Source organism: Patiria miniata, unplaced genomic scaffold, assembly GCF_015706575.1.
Source record: "Patiria miniata isolate m_02_andy unplaced genomic scaffold, ASM1570657v1 HiC_scaffold_28, whole genome shotgun sequence".
Taxonomy (NCBI): domain Eukaryota; kingdom Metazoa; phylum Echinodermata; class Asteroidea; order Valvatida; family Asterinidae; genus Patiria; species Patiria miniata.
The window spans coordinates 5,353,731-5,377,770 of record NW_024037067.1 but is presented as its reverse complement, the minus strand read 5'-3'; the positions used below and the strand labels follow the sequence as shown (position 1 = coordinate 5,377,770).

The window sequence follows — 24,040 nt, the reverse complement described above, 5'->3', positions numbered from 1 at the left end:
TATATTGTAATAACTCTGACTTATTTCATTTCCAATCTTGGGAATTCATCCTGATCCATAGTTTGCACGCCCCAGTTCTTCCTTTGGATGCTTTGGAATTGAGGAGAGATTATGAATATTTCAGTTTCTGAGGTTGAATGAAACCACACCGAACAAATGTCTGAAGAAATTAGAAGGGAACAATCCCAAGCTACACGGCAACCCTGAGAGGAACTGAACTGGGATTATCAAAGGAGGATGGCAAGAAAATAAACTAATACCTATTTCACATCAACTTGACTGCACAGCTTATAAATTATTAAGCTACATGTACTGCATTTTACAACGTTTTCCAATGTAATCGCACCTCGGGTGCATAATTAGTACTAACTTTTCAATCGTCAACAAGTTTGACAGACCTTTGAAGTTTGTTTTTTTAAGAATCAAATTTGAAATCATGTATTTAAAATCAGCAATTGACTGGTACAAATTTTTCATAATCCAATGTACAACTATAATTATGTTTTCTATGTACATTTGTTCGGTATCTGACAGACAGTGCAGCGTCGACCTTGATATCAACAACAATATTTTTTTCTCTACTAAAGTAAATGATATCAGCATTAACAGAAATTTGGAACAGCTTTATAAATGATCCTTGACGACACCTAGGTGCATGCCAAATTGCAGATGAGCCGCAAGTGTTTGCAGAGACATGACTAGAGTTTCTGGATGATTTTGCAGTATTTGGGAAGATATCAATGTAGGTTGTGATCGCAAGTGACCATCGGATTTCTCTGTGATTGGCCACCATTGCTGTAGGCAAGCGTTTGGTTAGCAACCATGTTGTGTGCTGTAAACTAGGCAGGAGGGCTTATTTTTCTATGAAATAACATCCAAATCTTCATCAAATGCCATTATGGTCACTACCTGTGCCGTGTGCGGTTGTCATAATCATGCCAACCCAGCACTGGGTGTTGGCTCCACATTTTCCTCAGTTTTTTGCATCCATCACAGCGCGGCACTGTACAATCTTTGCCTACTGCAATAGCAATGCTGGCCTTCCGGTACCCAGACGTAGGCCAGGTTGTGAGAGAGCCTTATAACAGTGGCTGGCCTCCGCCTTTCTCAATCACATAAATGTCTCCAACCCTCCTTGTGTTTTTCTTTAAATAGATCTTGGAGGATAACGATTACAGAAACCTCTCAAACGTGGCACACAACGGCTTTCAAATGACTATAAACACACATTGTCCACCCTTTTGCATCCAAATTAATATCCATCAACCTATTGCTCTATATTTCTTAAGGAGAAGCAGTGCACCGATACGTGTATGTGTACCACGACTCAAGTTTCATGTGCTTTAACATATTCTTTACGTTCTCTACATTCCCAACTGATACCTGCGATATAACCATAGGCCTACCTTGTCCTTCGGTTGTTTGATACCCTCCCAGTAATGGAGTGTCCCATAGCTTATAGGGAAGAATAACTCAGTACTTCACTAAATAGCACCTCAAGTTCATTTTACACAGGAAATGACAGACTGTAGCCGCATACATTTACATTCATATTGGAGCAACGGACCTCAGTAACCATATACTGAATATCATGTTGGTGCCACAGAATTGAACCTACAGTATATGACCAGAGGCAATTTTGGACAGGGACTCCTCTGAATCCCCCAAAATCCAACAGTGTGGCTCACTCTTTGTATATCATCAAAAATTTGTTACAGAGTGAAGAAATGGTCTTTGGGCTCTGCAGTACCTAACCCAGTTGTACCTGTACTTGCACCTGTACTACATTGTATTACATTGTGTTTATTCACTGAAGAATCAATAATTTACTAAAAGTGCTCTGGTGGTTTCAGGTGCTAAAGTGAGTACCTGTAAGAGGCAGGTTGGTTTCCGGTGCTACAGTGACTAAAGGCTTAACCCTAACCCTCCAGGGTACTTTGGCTACAAACCCTGCCAAACGCAGCAGCATGCAACATTTGTCTAAGTGACAATCCTGCCCAGTGCAGCAAGATCCATCACGTCAAAAGTCTCAATGCCAAACTGCCTCAGATCGAGTCTGTGGTCACCGAACGCTGCAGGATACAACTGTGGCATTGGTCTATGGGAATAGCTCTCATTGTCTCAGAAGCAGCCGTTTATGCACTGGTGTTGGTGGCTGAATGCATCAAAGTGCACCAGACTTTTCCACCTGATGCACTGTGTTGCGTCTGGCAGGGTTAGGGTTAATGTATTAAATGCAAAACCTAACGTGATATTGGAGGATATCACACATTTTAGGTCAAACTATTGAGAAACAAACAATGAACTTGTAAATCGGTAACAAATAAGGTTGAACACCGACTTGAGCGCAACTCAGTCGCTGTCACACGTAGAGTTTGTATTGATTCTGAACGTCGTCGACCGATGACATGCCGAAGCGTTCCGAGTTGTCCTGCATAAGGTTAAAAATAGCCTCCAGCTGTGCCTGGCGAGCCCTGACAAAACAAAGTTCAGAAATGGACAAAAGTTGACTAAGTCCATGTAAAACCCTTTAAAACCCTGCAGGTCAGTTTCAGGTGAAGGGATATGAAGTGTTTTTAGTATAAACTGTGTCACACAGAGAGTCACTGCACAAAAACAGCACTGTGGAGAGCAGTGAAGCGTGACCGAGTCTGCCTGCTTGCCCTGAGCTCAACCACACCAAAGAATTGCGCAGGGATTTGAAATGTTATCCCTACTCCACAGAAGATTACCTCAAAGACATTTTAAGTGTGGGTTCTAACTCTTTGGGCAAAAGTTGCTTTGGAAAACTTGAAAGGTCATAAAGTGCAAGACTAGGAGGGTTAAAGCTACAGTCCATCATTTGTAATTTGTGCATTTTGTTCGTTTGAAGCAACAAAAGTGTTCAAAATCTAATGAAGGATACTTGAACTAACCTGATGAAGTTTCAGCTCAGCCTCAGCTGTATATTCCGATTAAAACAGCATTCTAGGATCTCAATTTCAAATCAAAAGTTGCTGAATCATGTTTTGAATTGTTTTGAATTGCAGCTATACACGATGTCGCGCACTGATTCGACGAATTATAGCAACCGCGCGCGCCTGTGCGTCGTGCCAATGCTTGCGCGCGCTGCGCCGAATAACAAAACAAACTACTAATTTAAATTTTCCTACGGTATTAAGACGCACCGTTGGAAAGGCCTTCTTTCGTTGATTACTTCAAAATGAAAGCTTGCCAGAAAGATTAATTTCACAGGGAGTTTAGTCCACTTACTATCTTTCAACCAAGTATGTTTTTCAACAGTAATACGCCAGTTACTTTTTTCAGATGGCTGCAAATGATGGACTATAGCTTTAATGGAAGTACACAATGGCAAATTTACAAAAGCATACGTAAATTGAAGAGAACAAATGTCCTGCACCGTAAATGGAAGACGATAATTCATGAATGCTTTGGGGTTGGGGCATGCACAAATCAAGATGAAACTAATTTTGAATGCCATTTCTATCTTTGAAAGAAAGCCAATTCTGAGAACCTATGTTTTCTGGAAAGTTCGTTCACTCCAATTTCAGAATTCAAATGATGAAAGTGTGAACAGCAAGGGCTAAGACAACTTACTTCCTCTCATCCTCCAGTTGTTGCTCGGACATAGATTTGACCACTTCCTCCTCCAGCTCTTTAACCCTCCGATGGTCCAACATCTCCTGGCCCTCCTCCGACTCCACGCTGCCGGCACCGTCGTCTTGAAGCTTTCTCTTCTCTTCCTCGCTCAGGGGCTGGATGTCCGAGCTGTCGATGAGCAGGTCGTCCAGGCTTCCGTGTGGCTGGGGTTCTTGGGTCTCGTCGGTGGAAGGAGGGGCACCGAACCCAAAGGGACAAACTGCAGGCTGCAGGTTTTGAGTGTACGTGATATGAGAATGGTTTAACAAGTCTGGTGAACCGTTGCTGGTTATTCTGGAGCAAATATGACATTTTCCTGTTAGGACCACAAAACTAGTTTTAGCTCAAGATCAGATTTAGATTATTTCCATGCCATCGCATGTCGTAGTCGAGGTACTTGTGATAGATCACACGTCCATCACAAGTCTCCCAGTCAACTCGCAGGCTATTCAACTGAACTGAGACAAAGGCACTCCTTTGTTATTGCTTACCACCTGATACTTGTGACTGGACTTGTGAATTAAACTATCGTTCATAGATTTGTCATCCATAACAAATACATTGAGTGAAACTTTATTACAAATTTTCTACAAGCTAACTTGAATACTAGATCCTGATTGGTCGATCAATGGCAACAAACCATGCTACATTATCCCATAAACCACGGTCCATACCGCACTCCACGTATCGCGCTATTCCAAGAAGCGCGCTCCATTCCTGTAATACGATAACTGCTGAAAAGTTTGTGTACGGCTTGCCCATTCCAACTTGATTGGGCATCAAGTTGGCTTGAAGGTAAATTCGTTATCCCACTTGCGCTCATGGAAAACGGAAAATGTAGTGCGTCTGCGTCCAACATACTACTCGGCCTTCGTTTTTGTGGCTTGTGGGACACAGACGTGCTTAAATAATTCCGTGTTCCACTCGCGCTCGCGGGAAAACTAATCATGTAGTTTACCACAGGCCTTTCTCACCGCTTTTGGCTTGTCCTTCTCGGCTGTTTCTTCAGTGTCCTCTTGCTCTGTGCTTTCCTTCTTGATATCTCCCTTCCCTTCTTCGCTGGCCTTGACGGGTTTTCTGAGCAGCCATCGATAAGACACAATGATGGCTAGGAAGGTGCACAGGCCAGCCGTGATGTACAGGAGGGCCTCTTGAGATGAAGCAACCAGTATCGTCATGATTGTTGCAATCGATGAGAGCACTAATCACACTGAAGCAAGAGAGAAATAAACAGGAATTTTGGAAATAAAATCATCAGTCAAATTACATTTGCATCTTCGAATTCAAGGCAATTATTGCTGGATGTTTGTTCATCCAATTGATGACAACTTTACATACTTTACCGTCATACATTGTGTACATGTATGTATGTGTACATGTATGTGTGAACCAGTGTGTACGTGTTCTACATAACCCCCGAGGACAGACACACAAAGGGAGAACAACAGATCCTTTCAGTCCTCGGGAGTTGGGTCTTTTGTTCAAAACGATCCTCTGTAGTAAGTTTGTGTGCTTAGTCTATGGGAGAGTGTTATACTACAGGGACAAAGGGAAACACAAAGCATTGTCCTCGGGAGTATAGTCAAACATGAGTGTGTGTGCACATGCAGTTTTTCCCATACCCTTAGCCCTCACAGAAGTTGTCATGATGCTTGCAACATCTGTTCTTCATGAATTGGGGTACATTACATACGTGTACTGATGGCCGGTACGTGTAGGTGAACTGAATCAGATTTCAACAAATACAGACCTCATGTACCAGTACCAATTTGGAACACAAGTCTTAAAGGCAGGGTAGATCATTTGTCATTTGTGCATTTTTTTTTCGTTTGAAGCAACAAACGAGCTCAAAATCTTAAGATGGATGCTTAACAACTAACCTGATGAAGTTTTAGCTCTGTGAATGCTGTGTATTTCGAGAAAACAATATTCTAGAAGCTCAATTTCAATTCAAAAGTTGCCGAGTTATGATTTGAATTGCGCCCGTTCACATTCTCAGTCAGCCGCTCGCAGCTACGTGATGTCATGCACTGAACCAACGAATAATAGCAACTGCACACGCATGTGTTTCGTGTTAACTCTTGCCCGCACCCATTCCGGTATTTGCTGAATTACAAACCAACTAATTTCCAAAAATGCGTCATTTGATGCATCTTTGGAAATGGCCTTCATTTATTGTTTTCTTCAAAAGGACAGCATGCCAGAAAGAATCATTTCACACGAATTACTATCTTTAAACCAAACAAGCTTTTTTTCCAAAATAATTTGGTCAATTACTTTTTGGATAGCTGCAAATGATCTACATCATCCATTGAAACGCACTATCCAGCAGGGAAAAACATATCTAGAAATAGTTCCACTCTTAAAATCTTAACGACATTTACATACAAACATGTACAAAATGTACGATCAGTAGATTTTCTGTAGATATGCATGTGTCACCTGTTTGTTAATTTGGTGTAAAAATGTCGACCAACCAGCATGCAGACAAAACTGTGAGTGCATAAGCGCATCATCACGTTTTCAATTTCATCTGGCATTTCGAGGACACAAATCCCCATCTTAGATGTCAATCACCGTTTGCACGCTGTGACACACAACCCCAGCCAAATCAGTGCGGAGTTACCAGAGTAACCAAATTACCGCGGCCGATATGTCACGTAAGTGTGGATGCACAATTCGTATTCCCGTCACTTGCGTCTTCTCGCAACAAAGGCAGGACTTCTTCCCTTTGCGCGAAGATGACACAAGAACGGACTCCTGATAATAATAAACGGCATCTCGCATTGTGCGTTGCCGTGGTGACATACCCGCAGCAAGCGAGGATGGGTTTTAAGTCAGGCTTTATTTTTGTGTGCCTGAGTGACCCCTGGGGATTTGCACTCGCAATTGATAATGAAAAAAAAAACTCCTTTGATGAATTGAACATATACATTTTACGTACATCTACAAATGTATGTACAGTTCCCTGGGTGAAGCAAGGATGATACAGCGGTGAATTAGTCTGCAAGATACAATTATATCTAGTAAAGGTGTCTAGCACTGAAGACTGACTAAAATTAAAATTATGGTTTTTGGGCAATTCACACAATGGGCCAATTAGATAAGTTTATGGATGTTGCATAGAGGGTAAAAGATGAGCTACATGTAGTATTTTTTCTGTTTTTTCCCCCATATCTTGCTTAGTTGAAAGTGACTAGGACAAGACATGACAAAAGATGATATCTTTTTTATTTGAGAAAATAGCAGGCATCTTTTCTGTGTGATACGTATGTAACGTGGACAGACACAATGCAAGGAAATGGGTGCTTAGGACAAATTCAATTTCTAATTGGCACTTCCAGTGACATTATCAAGCCATTTTACACTGTTGTCAAACGAAAACATAACAGTTTTCACACTGGCTTCAAAGGTATGATGTGATAAGGGTTACCTACGAACAGGAACAGACAATTTGTGACAAATGTCCAGTCTGTTGGTACGTATAAATTCTGATTATAAAATATCAAATAATTCTTCACATTGACTCCGAGTTTTCTAGGTTTTGACTGAAAAGCATTCCTCCAGGGTACATCTTCTTAAATAAGTCAAAATTAGGGGATCATTAAATTTTATGCTTACTTTGTGACTATGTATCTAAAATGTATGTCCTTTGTTACGTACGTAACACTTTTTAAAACAATATCCACTATATTTTCTAAAATACAAAACCAGTTATATCATTTGCTAGTGAGGATATGTGTTTGAAGCTTGCAAGGTTTATAGCAAAAATTGAGAGACCAAGATCGTAGTTTTATCATCAAAACTTAAAGGTCTTCTCAAATGTCACACTTTTGGGCCCATTAGTGTAGAATTGCTCATTTAGCTTTCGTACGGTAGCTACAGCTGCATGCTCTTCATCAGATGCAATAGACCATTATCATGTTGTGGCCATTTGGATTTTTCCCATTCAAATCAACGTAACCAAAGCGAGGCTGGAAGTAAAAATAGTCTGGTTCCTTTTTGCACAAAAAACATTATCACTCAGTACTGTTATTGGACACAGGGAACATGACTGAAATGGTGGCAGCATGATATAGGTATATGAAGAAAGACCAGGAGAATCAGTCATAAGACTCTGTGAGACAAAGGCTAACAACTTAAAAGCAGGAATTAATTTACTGTAATTTAATCTATCATTTGTAGAAGTGAAGATCTTATCTTATAATGTACCCTACTGTCCAAGTGCATTCACATGAAGTGTACACTTAAATTTTCACACACCATGCTATCCATGTACATGTATAAGGTGCAATGTTGAAAAATACATTGAAATTTCAAATATTTATAATGCAATGTTAATGAAACAGATTAAAATTTAACTCAAAACCTTTATCCGTTTTACTAATTTTGTTTCATTTGTACTGTTGTTTCATTTTATATTCACTTTAGAAATCTGTTAAATCAGAAGTTTGCCAACAGTGCCCTGTTTAGTTTCAATGAGAATTTGAGTGAAACATTTTAACAATTTTTTGTTTTTAATTTAAGCATTTTCCATGTTTTTAAAACATTTCCGAAATGCAGTTTTTAAGCATTGCATCAAAATCCATCAATTTGTAATGTACTATTATAAATTGATGGCGACACAACAAAGGCCTTCATTTAATATGTGTGACATTAACGTCAGTAAAGAAATGGAAAAAAACCAAGAGCCTGACCAGTGCAGGAGATACGGTAGTGGCATCAGGCAATGATGGTTTGCCATATTATGTATTTTCCATTTAAAGCTACAATTCCTATGTTATTTTTCTACACTAAAAACCATATAGGTGTAAGCAAACAATGCGCACTTACTACATGTAGCCAGCGAAAATAAGGCCAGGTTAAAAAACTAAACCAGTCTTTTGTCCAGTGTGAGTGACCACTGATAAAAAGAGCTGAAAACAGCTGAAAAAAGGTGTAAAAAGCTGAACTTTGGAAATCTCCTACATGTATACTTTTGTACACAGCAAGTGAGGGGGAAAAAAGCTGAAATCCCCCCCCCCAAAAAAAAGAGCTGAAATCAGCTTTAAAGCTGAGATTTCACACCCCTGTTTGTCCCTGTCTGCTTCCCTTTTGCCTCCTATTTTTGGTTTTTTTAATTCATACATTTGCAATATATTTTGCAGAATATTGTTTTTTTATTTGTTTCCAACAAAATTGTAGCTACCCGTAGAAAGGTTAATGGCTTTTTTGGACACAATTGTGTATCATGTTTATTTGTTTGTTACTCTGCGCCTTGAGCATCTAATCAAGATGGATTTGGCGCATTATAAATGCTCTTTATTATTATTATTATCAGCAAAAGAGTCAAGAAAATGGAACATCCATACCACATTTTGGAAAATCTTGGGAAGAAAGGGAAAAAATAGAAGTAAAAAAAAACCAACAAAACGCCCGCCTCCTTCATTAAAAAAAAAACCTGGTCGAGAAACTATTTTTTTCACTCGGCCTAATTTTTGCTTGAAAAATGTTTGAAGAGCAGTGAGTACATCACTGGCAGAATAAATTATCAACAAATCTTCATGTGCATCATGCAAATGTAGTAACTGTAGTACATTATATCTTGGGTTTTTGTGGTGGCGGTTTGGGGGGGGGGGGAAGTTGGGGGGATGGGGGGGGGGGGAGTGGGAGATGGTGTGGGATTGGGTGTGTGGCATGTGTGCGTTGGGGGGGGGGGATTTTATTTTACACACTAGCCCAGCACATGTCGTACACTGTGCTTCAGTTGGGCTAGATGTTTGTGTAATGGAAATTCTTCGTTAACAACCTACATATCGTTTACATCAAAGCTATACAATGTATAGAAATCATAGCTTCAATAACAACCTACAGTTTGTGTATCAATGTGTTCTTCTATTTTTAGGCCTTGCTATTAATTAAGGACAGCAGAGGCAACCAAAGAAAGGCAGCTGCTGGAAGAAGGCACAAAGTCTTGGTAGTCATTATTCTAATGGAGAAAACAACGTCAGAGCTGCTGTTTACATATTTCTTGCTTTTATCAAATTCTTTTGGGCTAAAAATAAGCTTAGAACAGCCACAGGGAATTGAATAGAGATGTTTTGTGAAAAACATTTGGCTGACGGTGATCACTGCGAAGGACTTGTAACCAAAACCTTTCTCCCAAATTGCACTGATGGGCAAAAAGGAAAACAATTATACAAGAATTTTCCTTAATTTCTTAGTTGTGGGTGATCACGATCACGATGAGTCTATATTCTGTGAACAAATGGACAAAAAATCAGGGTAGATACGTATAGACCTTTTTTGTACTGAGTAGATGCGTGTAGACTTTTTCTGTACAGGGTAGATGCGTGTAGACTTTTTCTGTACAGGGTAGATGCCTGTAGACTTTTTAAAACTGTTTGGCGCACGACATAATTCTGTAGAAAGTCTTTTTTTTTGTAATTAAAGGCTATCATCACCCTATGCAACGGGTACTATGTATACATGGGAATTTTGTGCAGCATTTTTTGTATTTTATGTCCGATGAGGGCGCTTTATTCTAGTTTTTTTATGTAGAGTGTATGTAGCTACACACATACCAGTCCAATTTTTTGGGTCCCATATGTTGCCCCAAATGTGGAACGGGATTGGAAAGGGAATTCAATGGTTACTTTTAGGACACCTAGGCTATACTTTTTTTCTTCCCGCTTGATTTTGGAACTTCCTACAGAATGTGTTTTATTTCAAAATCAGGGTTTTCAGCCGTGGGAATCTTCATATTTTACTTTGGCACTAGATTTTTTATCATTTCGTCATCGTTTTTTTTTGTCTGTTGAACTCGCTAATGTAACTTTAGTGATCGCGCGAATAGAATGACGTCATCGTACTGAATGAATGACGTCATCGTCGCTTGATCAAGCATCTGTTGTTCAATCTAGCAATGTCGCTAGATTTAGGGCTGGTCCCCGACTTGGTCACTTTTGAGTGTCCTTTTGGATGCTTTAGCATATTAAGTCAGCCGTTTTGGTGGGTCTTTTTAACCTTAAAGGCCTACAGGAACAGGGTCCTAAAGTAGCCTAGGTTGGACGACGTCTTCATTGCATTAAGACTGACGTCCAGGGTATTAATTCTACTACCAATGTACCATAGCGAAAACAATTCTGAAACATTTTGTTGATATTTTTACCTGATGGAAGCTGAGATTTCTTTTACATATTTCTTGTGTCCAGAATTATTCATACGCTGGGCTGGGATTAGAAAAGGTAAATACTGTATGTCCATGGGCGACGTAAACTGCAGATCCACGCTTTTGTTGAAAACATTTTCAGTACGAACTCCCCGTGTGAAGACACGTGCGTGCCGTGTGCGGCCGCGTGCGGGATGTGCATGCACGTGCGCGCTTAAGTCTTCACACCGGGAGTTTGTACGGAAAATGTTTTCAACGAAAGGGTGGATCTGAGGTTTATTTTCGGTAAACACGCTGCCCGCGGAGATATATTTGCCTTTTCTTAACCCAGCGTATGCATAATTCTGCTGGATGCAAGGAATATGTAAACAAAATTTCAGCTTCCTCCATCAGGTAAAAATATGAAAAAAAAATGTTTCACTTTCAGAATTTTTTTCGCTACGTTCATACCTGGCCCTGGACTCCGTTACGCGTTGCGTGTACACAACGGAGTCCAACCTGGGCTATTCAAAAGATAGGCCTAATTTAGACCCGTGAACGTGGCGTTGTATACAACGCCACGTTCTTGTTTCATTTCGAACCTGGCGAAATCGATCCGACATACATAATTCCGTATGGGTGTTGAGTACTCACCTAGAAATCTAAATTTGCCCGTCCGATTGTTTTGGCTGTGTAATTTCGACGAAATTTGCCCATCAGTAAAGACCATACGAACGTGTAGAAATTAGATTTTAACCTGACCCTGACAAATAACCCCGGACGCATCGGAGTCGCTTGGACAGATTGACGGCTGTTTCATGTCGCAACCCCCCCAAAAAAACCCCGCAGACGATTGGCTGCTCGGCTCATCTCGTGTACAGTACGTGTGTGCGTACACACACGCGGGCGCACGTGCGACCGCGTGCGGTGCGGTGAGAGAGGAAAGGACTTGAAACTTGTCTAAAACTATGTCTGTTTTAGCTGCGACAGTAAACAGCCGTCGAATCATACGAAAATAAAACGCAATGCGCATGCGTCAGTTGGGAGAAAATGGCAGCTAGTAGCAGTAGCGAACGGACTTCATGAACCGGGGCCAGAATTTTCCTCAATTTTTGTCAAATGCAAGTTTTGACGTGCAAATAGAATTCAAGACAGCTTCATATGTGAGTACTTATTACATGGGCAAAATAACGTCCAGTGTGTGTAACGGAGGGAGTCAGAGGGACACGTTCGCCAGGTTCGAAATGACATTAGAACGTGGCGTAGTTTACAAGCCACGTTCACGGGTCTAGGCCTAATTATAAGTATAAGGGTATAACTTAATTCTATTTTAATGGTGTGTAGGCCTATTACGTGCGCATGAGGGCGCTACACGACGTGCCAGGAACAAAACAATGCGAGACCGGCAATGACCGGTTCAAATCACACTTCACAGTTTACTTTATAAAGACTTCGAAAAAAATATATACAAAATTTCAAAAATATTGCATTTTTCTGCCAAAATACCACGGAGGAATCCATGAAATTACTCACCAAAGAACGGAATGGCCTTTTTCCTGACTGAGCAGCTGGGGGATCGAGCCTCAGGCGAAACAGTTCGAGTATTTTCCTGCGTAAAAAAACATCTTCTTCTCGAGCCTTCGACCTTCCTGCAAAAAATAGGGATACTAATACTAGACGGGTTCTGCCTGACTGATAATCTTTTAACGTTGACGACGTCTGGGTTTAATTTTACCAAGGAGACACATAAACTCGTCCCCAGAGCAACTTCTTTAATAAGGCGCAAAGCAGTCCGCATTCAATTATCGAGGGTGTGGGCTCGTACTACTAAAGTACGATCATGAAATGATACCCGCTTGCGCGCGCGGGCATGGCAAGAGAGGGCAGTATCTCACACGTGGTAAAAAAGGTAAGTTGTCGATTGTCAGTTCACATGTGAAAGTACAGCTTACTTCTATTTTATTTTATACAATTTATGGCAGGGTTTCATTTTTTGAAATTCTTAGATTTCTTTGGAGATCGTTGATTGGCGCAGCTCTATCTGATCATGATCTATGGTTACCGTACCATTGGAAACGAGTAATCAAATATACCTTATGCATAGCACTTAGTAGCCCCTGGCCTAGCCTATTTACTGGACTGCCTCCGGTCCGTAAACGTAGGCCACACGTACATCCACATGTACAAAAACGTGTCGCACTTTGCCAAATTTTGATTTTCGCATTTAGGCTTAGTTTGTAGGGTTTTTTTGCTTTAGAAGCATACTCGCCCTCTTTATAGGCTAATCAGAAAGTGCTGCCTTTAATTCAGATGTATATTTTTCGTGAAATTTCCAGATTCATTTTTACACGTTTGCGTATCAAAATTTCAACATGAAATTTCACAAAAATCAGACATCTGAAAAATGCAGCACTTTCTGACTAGCCTATAAAGCGGGTGAGTATGCTTCTAAAGCAAAAAAATCCTACAAACTAAGCCTAAATGTGAAAATCAAAATTTGGCAAAGTCGACACGATTTTTGTACATGTGGATGTGTGGCCTATGTTTACGGAGGCAGTCCAGTAAATAGGCCACATTTATGGGGCTATATGGTTACCAAAGCCAGAGGAAACGATCGTAATGAAACAGATCTTATAGTACATAGCACTTAGCAGCCATCTACGAGTACGAGGGCAATGCCTTTGTCATGTTTGTTTTGCTGGGAAGTGGGATATGCATGAGTGAACAGTGCATTCATTGTTACTGAATTAAAACAAATTGAAAAAGATGCCGCAATGCATAAAGTCTATATAGGCTAGTCCAAAATGCATCCTACAAAAAAAAAGGGGGGGGGGAGGGAGGGGAGGGGAAGTAGGCCTACGCCAAATATGTTGTTACCTTTCTTGTCACAGCTTGATATGTCTTGTTTGCATATTTCAGGTGTATAATGAATAGTGAATACGTCATGAAGCAAGGTGTAGGATGTGTGCTATGAAGAGGCTTGGTATCTGCCTTCTGAACATCTCTGAAGGCAGAAATGCCCAGGTAGTGGAGGCCGTCGCTACTGCTGCAGTGTCTACTGCCCGGGAGGTTCCTGCATCGGATGCTGATCTTGGTAAACTCTCCCTTTGAAACCCTGTTTATATCCCTGCATGTTAGAAGATCAGACTCGGTGAGGTCCTCGCACAAAGTTTAGAGTCTCTGAGCCACCTAGAAATGATGATGAGATTTTATGATGGAATACTGTCATTGATTGATCAGTGATTTTACGTTTCATTCCCTTTCTCTAAAAAATTCAGGTTTGCATTGCAAATCAACAGTGCTAAACATATTCTCCGATTATGACTACAATCGCTCCGTGCTGACGATAGCGGCCCCTCTCCACCATCTGTCGGACAGCGTTTACAATGCATGCCGGGAAGCCTATGGACGGATAGACCTGGGCGACCAGCACGGGGTTCACCCTCGACTGGGTGCTGTGGACCTACTGCCCATCTATCCACTCTCTGAGGATGTCAGTGTGGGGGAATGTGGTGTGATTGCCAAAGGTCAGTCTGTTAGGTCTTGCTGTCCCTTCAGAGACCAAAGGAACTTGGGGACTACTACCAAGAGGCTGGAAACAAATACAGAAGGCTTCTGCCAGAAGCAAACAGAGAACTGCAGTATCTTGCATTTATTAACCCTAACCCTGCCAGATGCAACACAGTGCATCAGGCGTAGAAGTCTGTGGGACCTTGCTGCATTGAGCTATCATCACCAGTGCATAAACAGCCAATTCTGAGACAATGACAGCTAGTCCCATTGAACAATGCAAGAGCAGTATCCTGCTGCAGTTGGTGACCGCAGACTCTGAGGCACTTTGGCCTTGAGATTTTTGACCTGATGGATTTGCTACACTGGGCGGTTACATCTCTATAGTCCCATTGGTTCAGGTTGACTGGCCCTAATCCTAACCCTGAATAGGACGTCGGACCAATGGGACGTATAGACCAATAGAAAGTATAGACCAATGGGCTGTTGGACCAATGGGACGTCGGACGATAGAGACGTCCCCGGGTCCACTGGGCAGGCTTGTCATTTTGACAAGAGTTGGATATGTTGCTGTGTGCAGCAGGGTTGTAGCCAAAATACCCCAAGGGGTTAGTGTTAAGGGCTAGGATTTGGGTTCATGTACAACTTCCCTAGCCATCACTTTAACCATTCAGGCTTCAACACATTTCTGATATACACAATATTAATTAAGCTCTAACCCATAAACAGCTTCATTAAATTACTGAGTTGAAAATGTAGGTGTCCAAAATCTACTCTAATTTAAATTTAAAGTTGAACAATGAAATTGACTGGAGCGGGGTTTGAAACTGCGAGCTCAGGAATCCACATTGCCATTCTGGGGCTCTACCAACTGAGCTATCCAGCCCAATGTTGGCAGTTCCCATTTTGTCAATATCTAATGTAAGTAGAATATTGTAGGTTTTTTTAGGGGGGTGGCGGAGGGGGAGAAGGCAACACAAGATTCCTACACATGTTCTTATTAAATTGGTTACTCATGTTACATTTTCGTAACACGAGTAACCGATTTTGTGCGATTTTTCTGGATGTCATCTTTGGTGCTTAGGTAGGTCTAGGTCTACTCTACAGGTATCTACCATGGGGATAACAGTTATTAAACCTTTTCAGTAAGGCTACTACAGCCCAAGGAAACTCAAAAGTACATCAAAAATGTAACGTGAGTAACCGTGGAATTGCCCTTATGAATCTTTTATTCTTTTATTCAACTTTATTTAGGAATTGCATCCAATTTAGCAAGGGACATTCCAGGCACTTCGTTCTTCCTGTTTGGTTCATCAGACGTTCCCAAGAACATAGATCTGGTGGCAAGACGCAAACAGGTAGGCTGGTTCCTGGGCAAGCATCAGATGGACTATGGGAGTCTCCAACACGATCTGGGGAGCAGTCCTTCACCAAGATATGGGCTAACAGGTATGGGGATGTTGGTGGTCTTATGTGTTGATTGGACTCATGGATGCATACAATCCTTCGTCTCATCTTAGAAGCCAATAACGGCTATTGTGATAAGGCTCATTCCTACAGATACATTACAGGTTGAAAACTTCTACAAGTTGAGCTGCATGGATTTTAACTTTGAGCTTTTTTTTTAAAGGTACAGTCCATCATTTGTAATTTGTGCATTTTGTTCGTTTGAAGCAACAAACGTTCTCAAAATCTAACGATGGGTGCTGAACAACTAACCTGACGAAGTTTCAGCTCGGCTTCAGCTGTATATTTCGAGAAAAACAACAATCTAGTATCTCGATTTCAAATCAAATGTTGCTGAATCATGTTTTGAAGTGGGCCTGAATTCAGCGTCAAAGACACGTTCTCACTGAGCCAATTGCAGCTATGCGATGTCGCACACTGATCCGACAAATTATAGCAACCGTGCGCGTGTGTGCGTCGTGTCTATGCGTGCGTGTGCTTCGCCGATTAAAAAAAACAAACTACAAATGGAAATTTCCAACGATGCATCTTTAGACTCATTGTTGGAAAGGCCTTCATCTGTTGATTTTTTTCAAAATGACAGCATTCCAGAAAGAATTTCACAGGGAGTTTAGTCCCCTTACTATCTTTCAACTAAGTATGTTTTTCAACAATAATTACGTCAGTTACTACTTGGATAGTTGCAAATGATGGACTGTAACTTTAAACCCTCATAGTGGGAAGACAATATTCAGCGCAATATTTAAAACTTGTTAAAACCCTGCAGGTTAGTTTCAGGTGAAGGAATTGTTAAAGTAACCATGTCACTCAGAGAGTCTGGACAAAAGACAGCAGGGTGCAGTAGTGAAGTGTGACCAAATGTACCTTTTTGCCCCTATAACCACACAAAAGAACTGTAAAGGGATTTGAAGTGTTATCCATAACCACAGAAAATTACCTCAAAGGAGTTTGTAGTGTGAGTGCTAGCTCAATGGGCAAAGTGGTTTTGGAAAACTTGAAGGGTTGTGAAGTGCAGAAGACTAGTAGGAGGGTTAATGTGTTCGTGCAATTCTCTAGGAGCCATGAATTTAACAAAGGGTTTATTTATTTCTTTGTGAGTGGATATCCATTGCTGGTTCATCTTTTTCTTTTGTTATTCAGGTGCAGGGGGATCTCTGTATGTCACAAATTACAATGTTTCCATCGCAACCGGGGATGTCTCAATCGGCCACGAGATTGCCGGGAGGATTCGATCCACCACACCGGGCGGTCTGCCGGGGGTGAGAGTGATGGCGTTTGCCCACGAGGGAACTGTCGAAATTGCCTGCAATGTGGAGAACGTTCCCATGGAGAATGCCAAAGATGCAGCTCATTCTGAGCAGGCAGAATCAACGATTTCAACTGGCACCCGTCCCCACGATTCTGGAGTTTGTCCACAACAAGACACCTACCACAGTGTGCGTTACACTACCCCATCCAAGATCGAGGCCAGGGTCAAGGAACTGGCATCGGCGCATGGCGTCGGTCTTGTTGGAACTTCCATCATTGGTTTCACTCCACAAGAGGCACAGGAGTTGGCTGTCCATGCCTTACAGACCGGGCAGGTGGACTTTTGGCGTACTCGTGTGCCTGGTGCAATGATGTGAACACAAATATTCAATGGAGAGTGAAAAACAGTAATACATTTTGCAAAATATGACACACCAGATATTTGAATATACATGTACATTGAATGTATACATTCCATATATTTTTTGTAATTCCAGAATCTATTTTAATTTGATTTTAACAATCTTGGTTTTTGCAAAAAAAAGAGATCCAAATCTGTTTTTGTTAAATGAAACATATGTTCTTGGCTTTTAAGTACAGTCGAGTCTCGTTAATACAAACTCGTTCGGACCTAGCCAAATTGTTTGTTATATCAGAATTTTGTATTAAGAGGAACATCAGTCCCATTCATTGTGCACATAAATGGACAATCGGGACTAAGGCTTTATGTTTGTTATAAACAGAATTTTGTATTAACAGAGTTTGTACCAACGAGATTCGACTGTACAATAACAAAAAGATGGTTGATGCGCGTGAGAACTGAGTGTATTTAAAACACTAAGGCCAACATTTTTGGGGGTAATTGATGAAAAATAGACAAACTCAGTATCCACAATGATATTTAAAATGCTAAGAAATACATTACAAATAAAGACTCGGTACTTCTGATAAATGGGTTTGGATGGTACAGAATACCTCAAAACCTGTTGGGTAGGTCGGCTTGAGGTTTTATTTGTAATAAAAAAATATGCTTTTTTGGTTATCCAAGGCTAACTGGCTGCATGTCTGCCTTTCACTTGTCTGTGCACTTTTCAAAAAGAGAAAAGAAAAAAAGGAAACCAATCATAAAAACCGCACGCGTGGCGAGACACGCTCTGGTAAAAACGAGGATTTGGAATGCCATTGAAGCTGGCTGGGGATGGTGCCATTTAAGTTCCTCTAAAAAAAAACGGAGGTGAATAGTCGGACTGAACTTTGAATACACTGGCCAGGATTCATGGATGGCCGAGTCTTTAAAATACAGCTTTCCAAAAAGGGGTTTCCATTCGGCATACTGACATGCAAGGGTCTTTCAAGCTGGAAAAAAGCTGTGTTCTATCTTATGGTAGACCTAGTGGTCTTTGGACGTTTAAAGATTTAGCATCCTAAATTAATATGATTTCATTTGTCAAAAGCAATACAAAATGTTAATGGTAAAGAAAGTAAATATTAAAATTGAGAAAAATTTGTGAAGAAAATTTGATTTTTTTTTTAAAGAAAATTTGTAATAATTGTTTTGTTTGACATTTCATTCAGCTTGATTTAGACTATTTTTTTTTTATAAATCTGTCAAACCATATTAAATCCAAATCATTGTAGCACTGACTGACCTAATGATGCCAACCAGAAAATCAACCATCCAACAGATCTGACTGACATAACTGAACAGCCAGTCAGCAGGTCAATCAACAAGCCATTTTCCCTGGATATATTGTGTACTTTTCAGACCTGGAAACTTTTCTCAGAAGTATCATTTATGAGTATAAGATAACCAAGCACTAGAGAAGTATCGCCCAATACAGGAATTGTAAAGCATCACTGAAACCCAGAACCTCTGTACTCTCTTCTGTGATGAGGAGTAAAAGAAAAGGCCCACGTGTCGCCCAATGGTTTAGCATGAATTTAGAGTCTCGGCTTCAAATTTGAAATTGGTCAATCACCAAAACTTGTTCTCCATTACCAACCTTATGGTACATCTGCATCCCTGTATGTAAATAAGGCAAATGTAGATGATAAAACTAGAGTCCGGCAGCTGAAAATAACTGCACTAATGCTGGTATTGTATGATTTTACACACTGGCCAATACAACTGGGTGGAAAACTAGAGACACATTCAACGGAGAGATATCCTCATCGATTCCAGTGATGACCTGGACTAGCTGATATTATACCGAAAGGGAAAAGTGGTACAGTCGACTCTCGTTAGTACAAACTCTGTTAATACAAAATTCTGGTTATAACAAACATAAAGCCTTGGTCCCAACTGTGCATTTAAATGCACAATGAATGGGACTGATGTTCCTCTTAATACCAAATTCTGATATAACAAACAATTTGGCTAGGTCCGCACGAGTTTGTTATAACGAGACTCGACTGTATTTGAAGTTGAACTACATGTACCAAATCCCCCCCCCCCCTAAATAAAAATCATAAAAAGACAACACAGTTCACCACAAGGTATATACAAAGAACGACACGCGTCTTGCACGTACACACCTTGAAAAAACAGGTGCACAGTGAACGCGCATGACTGGGCGCAGGCCAAACACCTGCCTGTAAATCAGTGAAGTCGAAAATAGTCAATAATTTAAAATATGCCGATGATTGTAATGCAAGTTATACCTGTGTGACGGTGCGGTTGGACGGCCTGGACCCGTAAATATTTGTGCCGAGTCAAAACATGACTCTCCCTCCCCCGGGTATTTTGTTTGTTCAATCACTCCGGCCGTTTTTTGTTGACAAACTTGGCCAGTCGGCCTTCTGAAGAATTAAGTCGGACGGAAAATTGAAGTAAAACCCCATTTCTTTTTAGAGACCAGCCGGTACCGTATGCAATTGATTAGGCTGCGAGCGAATGAATTCTGCACAGCGCCCTCTTTTGGCTTTGAATCATATAACTGAATTCGCACGCGTCATGGGCGCACTGATGTCATTGGTCGAAAGTTCGAATACAATCCGATACAGAAGAAAAAGCTTCTTTTCGTGAAATTGGTATAGTGTACCACTAAACCAGTGTTTTATTTGCCGAGTGCGAGGACTTGGGATCAATTGCGGCATTGGGGAGAGGAATAAGGCAAATATAAGACCTAAAACTATCTGAGTGAATGCCCAACCATATTCAGAAAATGAGTCCCCGTCGAACGTACGTCCCCCCCCCTCCCCTGCAAATTAGAACGCAGTTACGCCACTTGGTTTTATAGACGGAGTGAAGATTGGCTAAGCTGCCTCATAACTGTAAGGCCTGTGCACAGTCATGTAGCCTACGCTACGTGTACGTTTAAGCTAGTTTCAATATCGACGTTACGTTCGGGCTGCGCAGACAGTGCGCGGAACCGTCGGGTTCAACCATGGTTCAACTTTGCCGATCGTCTGCCAGATATTTGCGTCCGTCTGGGTTGTCGGTGACATTTGCGGATGAAATTTTTCCGTACTCCCCATCGTTGCATTTGGGGTCTTGTTTGCGTTGCTCTGTCTCAAATTATGTTGATATGGAAAGGCTTTACATAATAGGCCTAGGATCATTTGCCTTTGATGCGTCTTGTTCTTTTGTGATAACACCACTCAAAATCCAAAGAGGAATGCTCAAAACCCAACCTGTTGGTTTCAAGTTAGTGGATGTTTCACTTTTTCGAGAAAACAGTGCACAACCGCCATTTTGTCAATCGTTGGAAATCACACAGGGCCTACATTTCTTGATTTCTTCTAAATTGCAGCTAGCCAGACGGAATGATTTCACGGGTTGTTTATATTATACCAGTACGATCTTTAATCCAAGTAAGCTTTTGATAATAATTATGTGGGTTACTTTTGGGATAAATGATCCTATGCGTTTAATAACGCGTATATAATGTATCAATTGAAGAGGAATAAGGAGGCACGTCTACGGGTATCGAGTAACGACAGGCCCAATTTCTTGCGCGTATAACAAGTACCAGCTGTTTTTTGTGGTTATTCCCAGGGTCCCTTTGCCTCGACAATCGAGCCCCGGTCACGGTGCCCCCAACAGCTGGTTGCAGCTGCCAAGGCTGTCCATTCACGCTATTGTACTCCCAGCATAAAATATCATGGTATACACAAATCCAAAATTTGTTATAAATCATCTGATGTAGACTAATAAATATAAAATCCGGCTTGCAATTAATTTTTTTTTCTTTTCAATAATGTCTGAAATATTCATATTTTATTACAAAGTCATGCTGCATTCATGCAGCCGTCAATAGGTTTATTTCACAGTACATGTATTCTGAATTTCTAAAAAGCAACAGGCTTGGATCATCATGGTAAAATCGGGTTCAAATTTCAACAGATATTTCTAAGGTTTTTAATAGGCGATAAGTTATACTCGTCAACTACAATGATTTTTATGGACGAAAACGGTGAAATGCATTTCATTACAATTCTGAGAAGACGTGGGGTTGGTGAACTCCCGACGTTTCGACCAGTACGGTCTGAACATCCGTGACGATGTAATTTGTAAAGCAGTCCATGGATTGCTATTAAACACAGCGATGAGATACTTGCAACCCTCAAAAACAACGGATAAACATTACAATTTTACAAACGTTCTATAAATTTCATCAAAACAAAACAATGATTTAAAATCAAAATTTACCCGGGGAACAGATGAACAGAATTTCGAAGCAAAAAATAATTACTTTTCTATTTTCTGCTAGTCTAGCCTGCTTATTCCATCCTTGTTGATTCAACCCCCAGGTGCAAGAGATCAGACAGCAACTTGCACCACAGCCAACCCGGTCTTGCACCTTTCGCGGCCGGGGATAAAGAATATAAATTGTCCCTACTTTAGCAGGCAGGAGTCTAGTCACGTGTTGCATGCCCTTCTGCTCCCGCTTGATTGGGCCCGGTGCGCGCGCGCCTGTTCTCGTCATTGTGTGCGATCGGATCGAGGGGTACACGCCGTGTGCCCACCGCGGGGCTTTTGAGGCCTTGGGGGACGGAACATCATGCGGGCGCCGTAAAAGTTTGGCAAAGGACCAAGGAAACTTGTTGAGGATTTATGATGGTCTGGACGGAATCATTTTCAGCTTGACGGCAACATAAATAATATTTTTTTTTATTCATATAAACTGCTTGTCAATGACAATGTGTTCAATTCCTGTTCCCAAAACATCCGTTTCTTTTGTTGGTGTTCCGGATTATGTTCATCCTTTCAATGTGGATCTATGAAATGAAGGTTTGCTAAAGTAACACGGATCTGACAATGTAGTATGTATTGTATCTACTTCAAATCTGTTTACGTCTTTTTCAATTGTTTGTGAAATTTTTATAAACAATTAAGTTTCATAAGTACACGTAAAATTGTAATATATTAAACAAGAAATCAATCTGCTGAACAACGTTAGGTGTAGGGTGAAGCAAATAGCTCATTTGAACAGAGAATTACAAAACCTGAAACTCGGCTTTACTATTAATTATGTTTCACACACTAAAACGAGACCCGATATTTAGCCCTATAAAAAAATGGCAACAATTCTCGATTTTTCATGAAGAATAACTGTTGCGTTTATTTTTTATATAATGCTAATCTAACGAAATCTTAGTTAAGCTATTCAATAATTAATATATGTAAGTACAAAGAGCATCTGTTGTGAATGCACTATAAATAATCCATTATTATTTTACATGAGCAGACGACAACTTAATAAACCGGCCGTCAAAATTCAAGTACGCAACGCGAAACAATTAAAGGTCGGCATTATCTAGAATCATCAACCGTGGTCAGGAGAAAGAGCATGCACGTGTTGAACGAAATACCCCACATCCGATCGTTTATTTGGGCTTACGCATACAAAAAGGACCAGCTGGCCTAATAAAACGGGGACAGATTATAAAGATGTAGAAAAAGGCAACTGGTACGGAAGTGTGTGGTGAAAAGTTTTCATTTCTCGCTTGCTTTACCAGGATCAAGGACACCATCCGAAAGGCTTTTGTTGAGCGGTTTGGATATATACTGGAACTATATACCAGCGTATAGCACCTGCTTTGATGGCATTATCATCTGCTTTTCATGCATTTTGTTTGTTTTCAATAATAAAACCACTCAAAATCCACAGAATGTTCAAAACCTAATCTTTCATCTCAGTGGATATTACACTTTTTGATAAAACAGTGAAAAACCATGCACAACCTTTCGATCACTAAACACGATTTTGTCAATACCACTCTGTATTTCCAAAAATCAGTCAATAACTGACTGATCAATATTTCTTGGTATCTCCTAAATGACAGCCAGCCAGACGGAAATTTTCAAGGCTTGGTAATAGTACCAGTATACGATCTTTAATCCAAGTAATTGTTTTGATAACAATTCAGTAGATTACTTTTGGGATACATGTACATGCAAAATGATCATTATAGCCTATGCCTTTAATATCGTACTTATACTTTACTTTTACGCAGTTTCTCGTCAAAAGCATGATCAACAACTAAATGACTATATAGGCATATTACTTTGCCGAATGATTCATTCTACGATGACAATTCACATAGGGGTGCATGTGAATTGTTTTTGTTTTGCTGAAAGAACACTTACTTTTTATTGGTGATTCGCGGAGAGAACTTTAAAACGGTGTTTGAGTTCAAAATTTCGTAACTTGAAAAGTACAAGAGTGATTTGAATGATTTTTGTACAAAAGGAAAGCTCATTGATTGGGCTTTCACATTCTAGTTTTGAAAGTGCTATACAGGCAAAACGTCGTTCAAAAATTGTTCCTGCCATTTGGGTTTCGGTGGTTGTTTTTTTTAACTCACCGTGTACAGGTTGTTGAAATGATTTCTCTGGCTTGACGATCAGGTGTAAAGTTTCCAATAACCCCCCCCCCCCCCCACTAAAAAAAGAGGCATTTCTGAAAGCAACATGGGACTCTCAGGCTGAGGAGAGGACAGAAAGAAAATTTGAGGCTCGAATCAATCCATGATATGGAACCATGGTGTTTCCTATGCGCCCGGATCAGTTGAAAATAGCTGCTTTTTACCACCACAACACAA

General features: G+C 40.6%; 2 protein-coding genes across 2 annotated transcripts; one reads left to right on the top strand and one right to left on the bottom strand.

Annotated features, from left to right (window-relative positions):
• Positions 1-417: 417 nt before the first annotated feature.
• Positions 418-12,410, bottom strand: LOC119734936 (matrix-remodeling-associated protein 7-like). Its single transcript, XM_038208577.1, has 4 exons — positions 12,302-12,410; positions 4,614-4,849; positions 3,598-3,866; positions 418-2,474 (listed from the first exon to the last, which is right to left on the bottom strand). Exons 2-4 carry the CDS (start codon positions 4,815-4,817, stop codon positions 2,363-2,365), a joined length of 585 nt encoding a protein of 194 aa, XP_038064505.1. The 5' UTR covers positions 4,818-4,849; positions 12,302-12,410; the 3' UTR covers positions 418-2,362.
• A 1,258-nt stretch (positions 12,411-13,668) lies between these two features.
• LOC119734972 (glutamate formimidoyltransferase-like) lies at positions 13,669-18,510 on the top strand. Its single transcript, XM_038208634.1, has 4 exons — positions 13,669-13,862; positions 14,047-14,295; positions 15,533-15,727; positions 16,886-18,510. The coding sequence occupies exons 1-4, from the start codon at positions 13,730-13,732 to the stop codon at positions 17,368-17,370; spliced, it is 1,062 nt and encodes a 353-aa protein (XP_038064562.1). The 5' UTR covers positions 13,669-13,729; the 3' UTR covers positions 17,371-18,510.
• Positions 18,511-24,040: the final 5,530 nt, after the last annotated feature.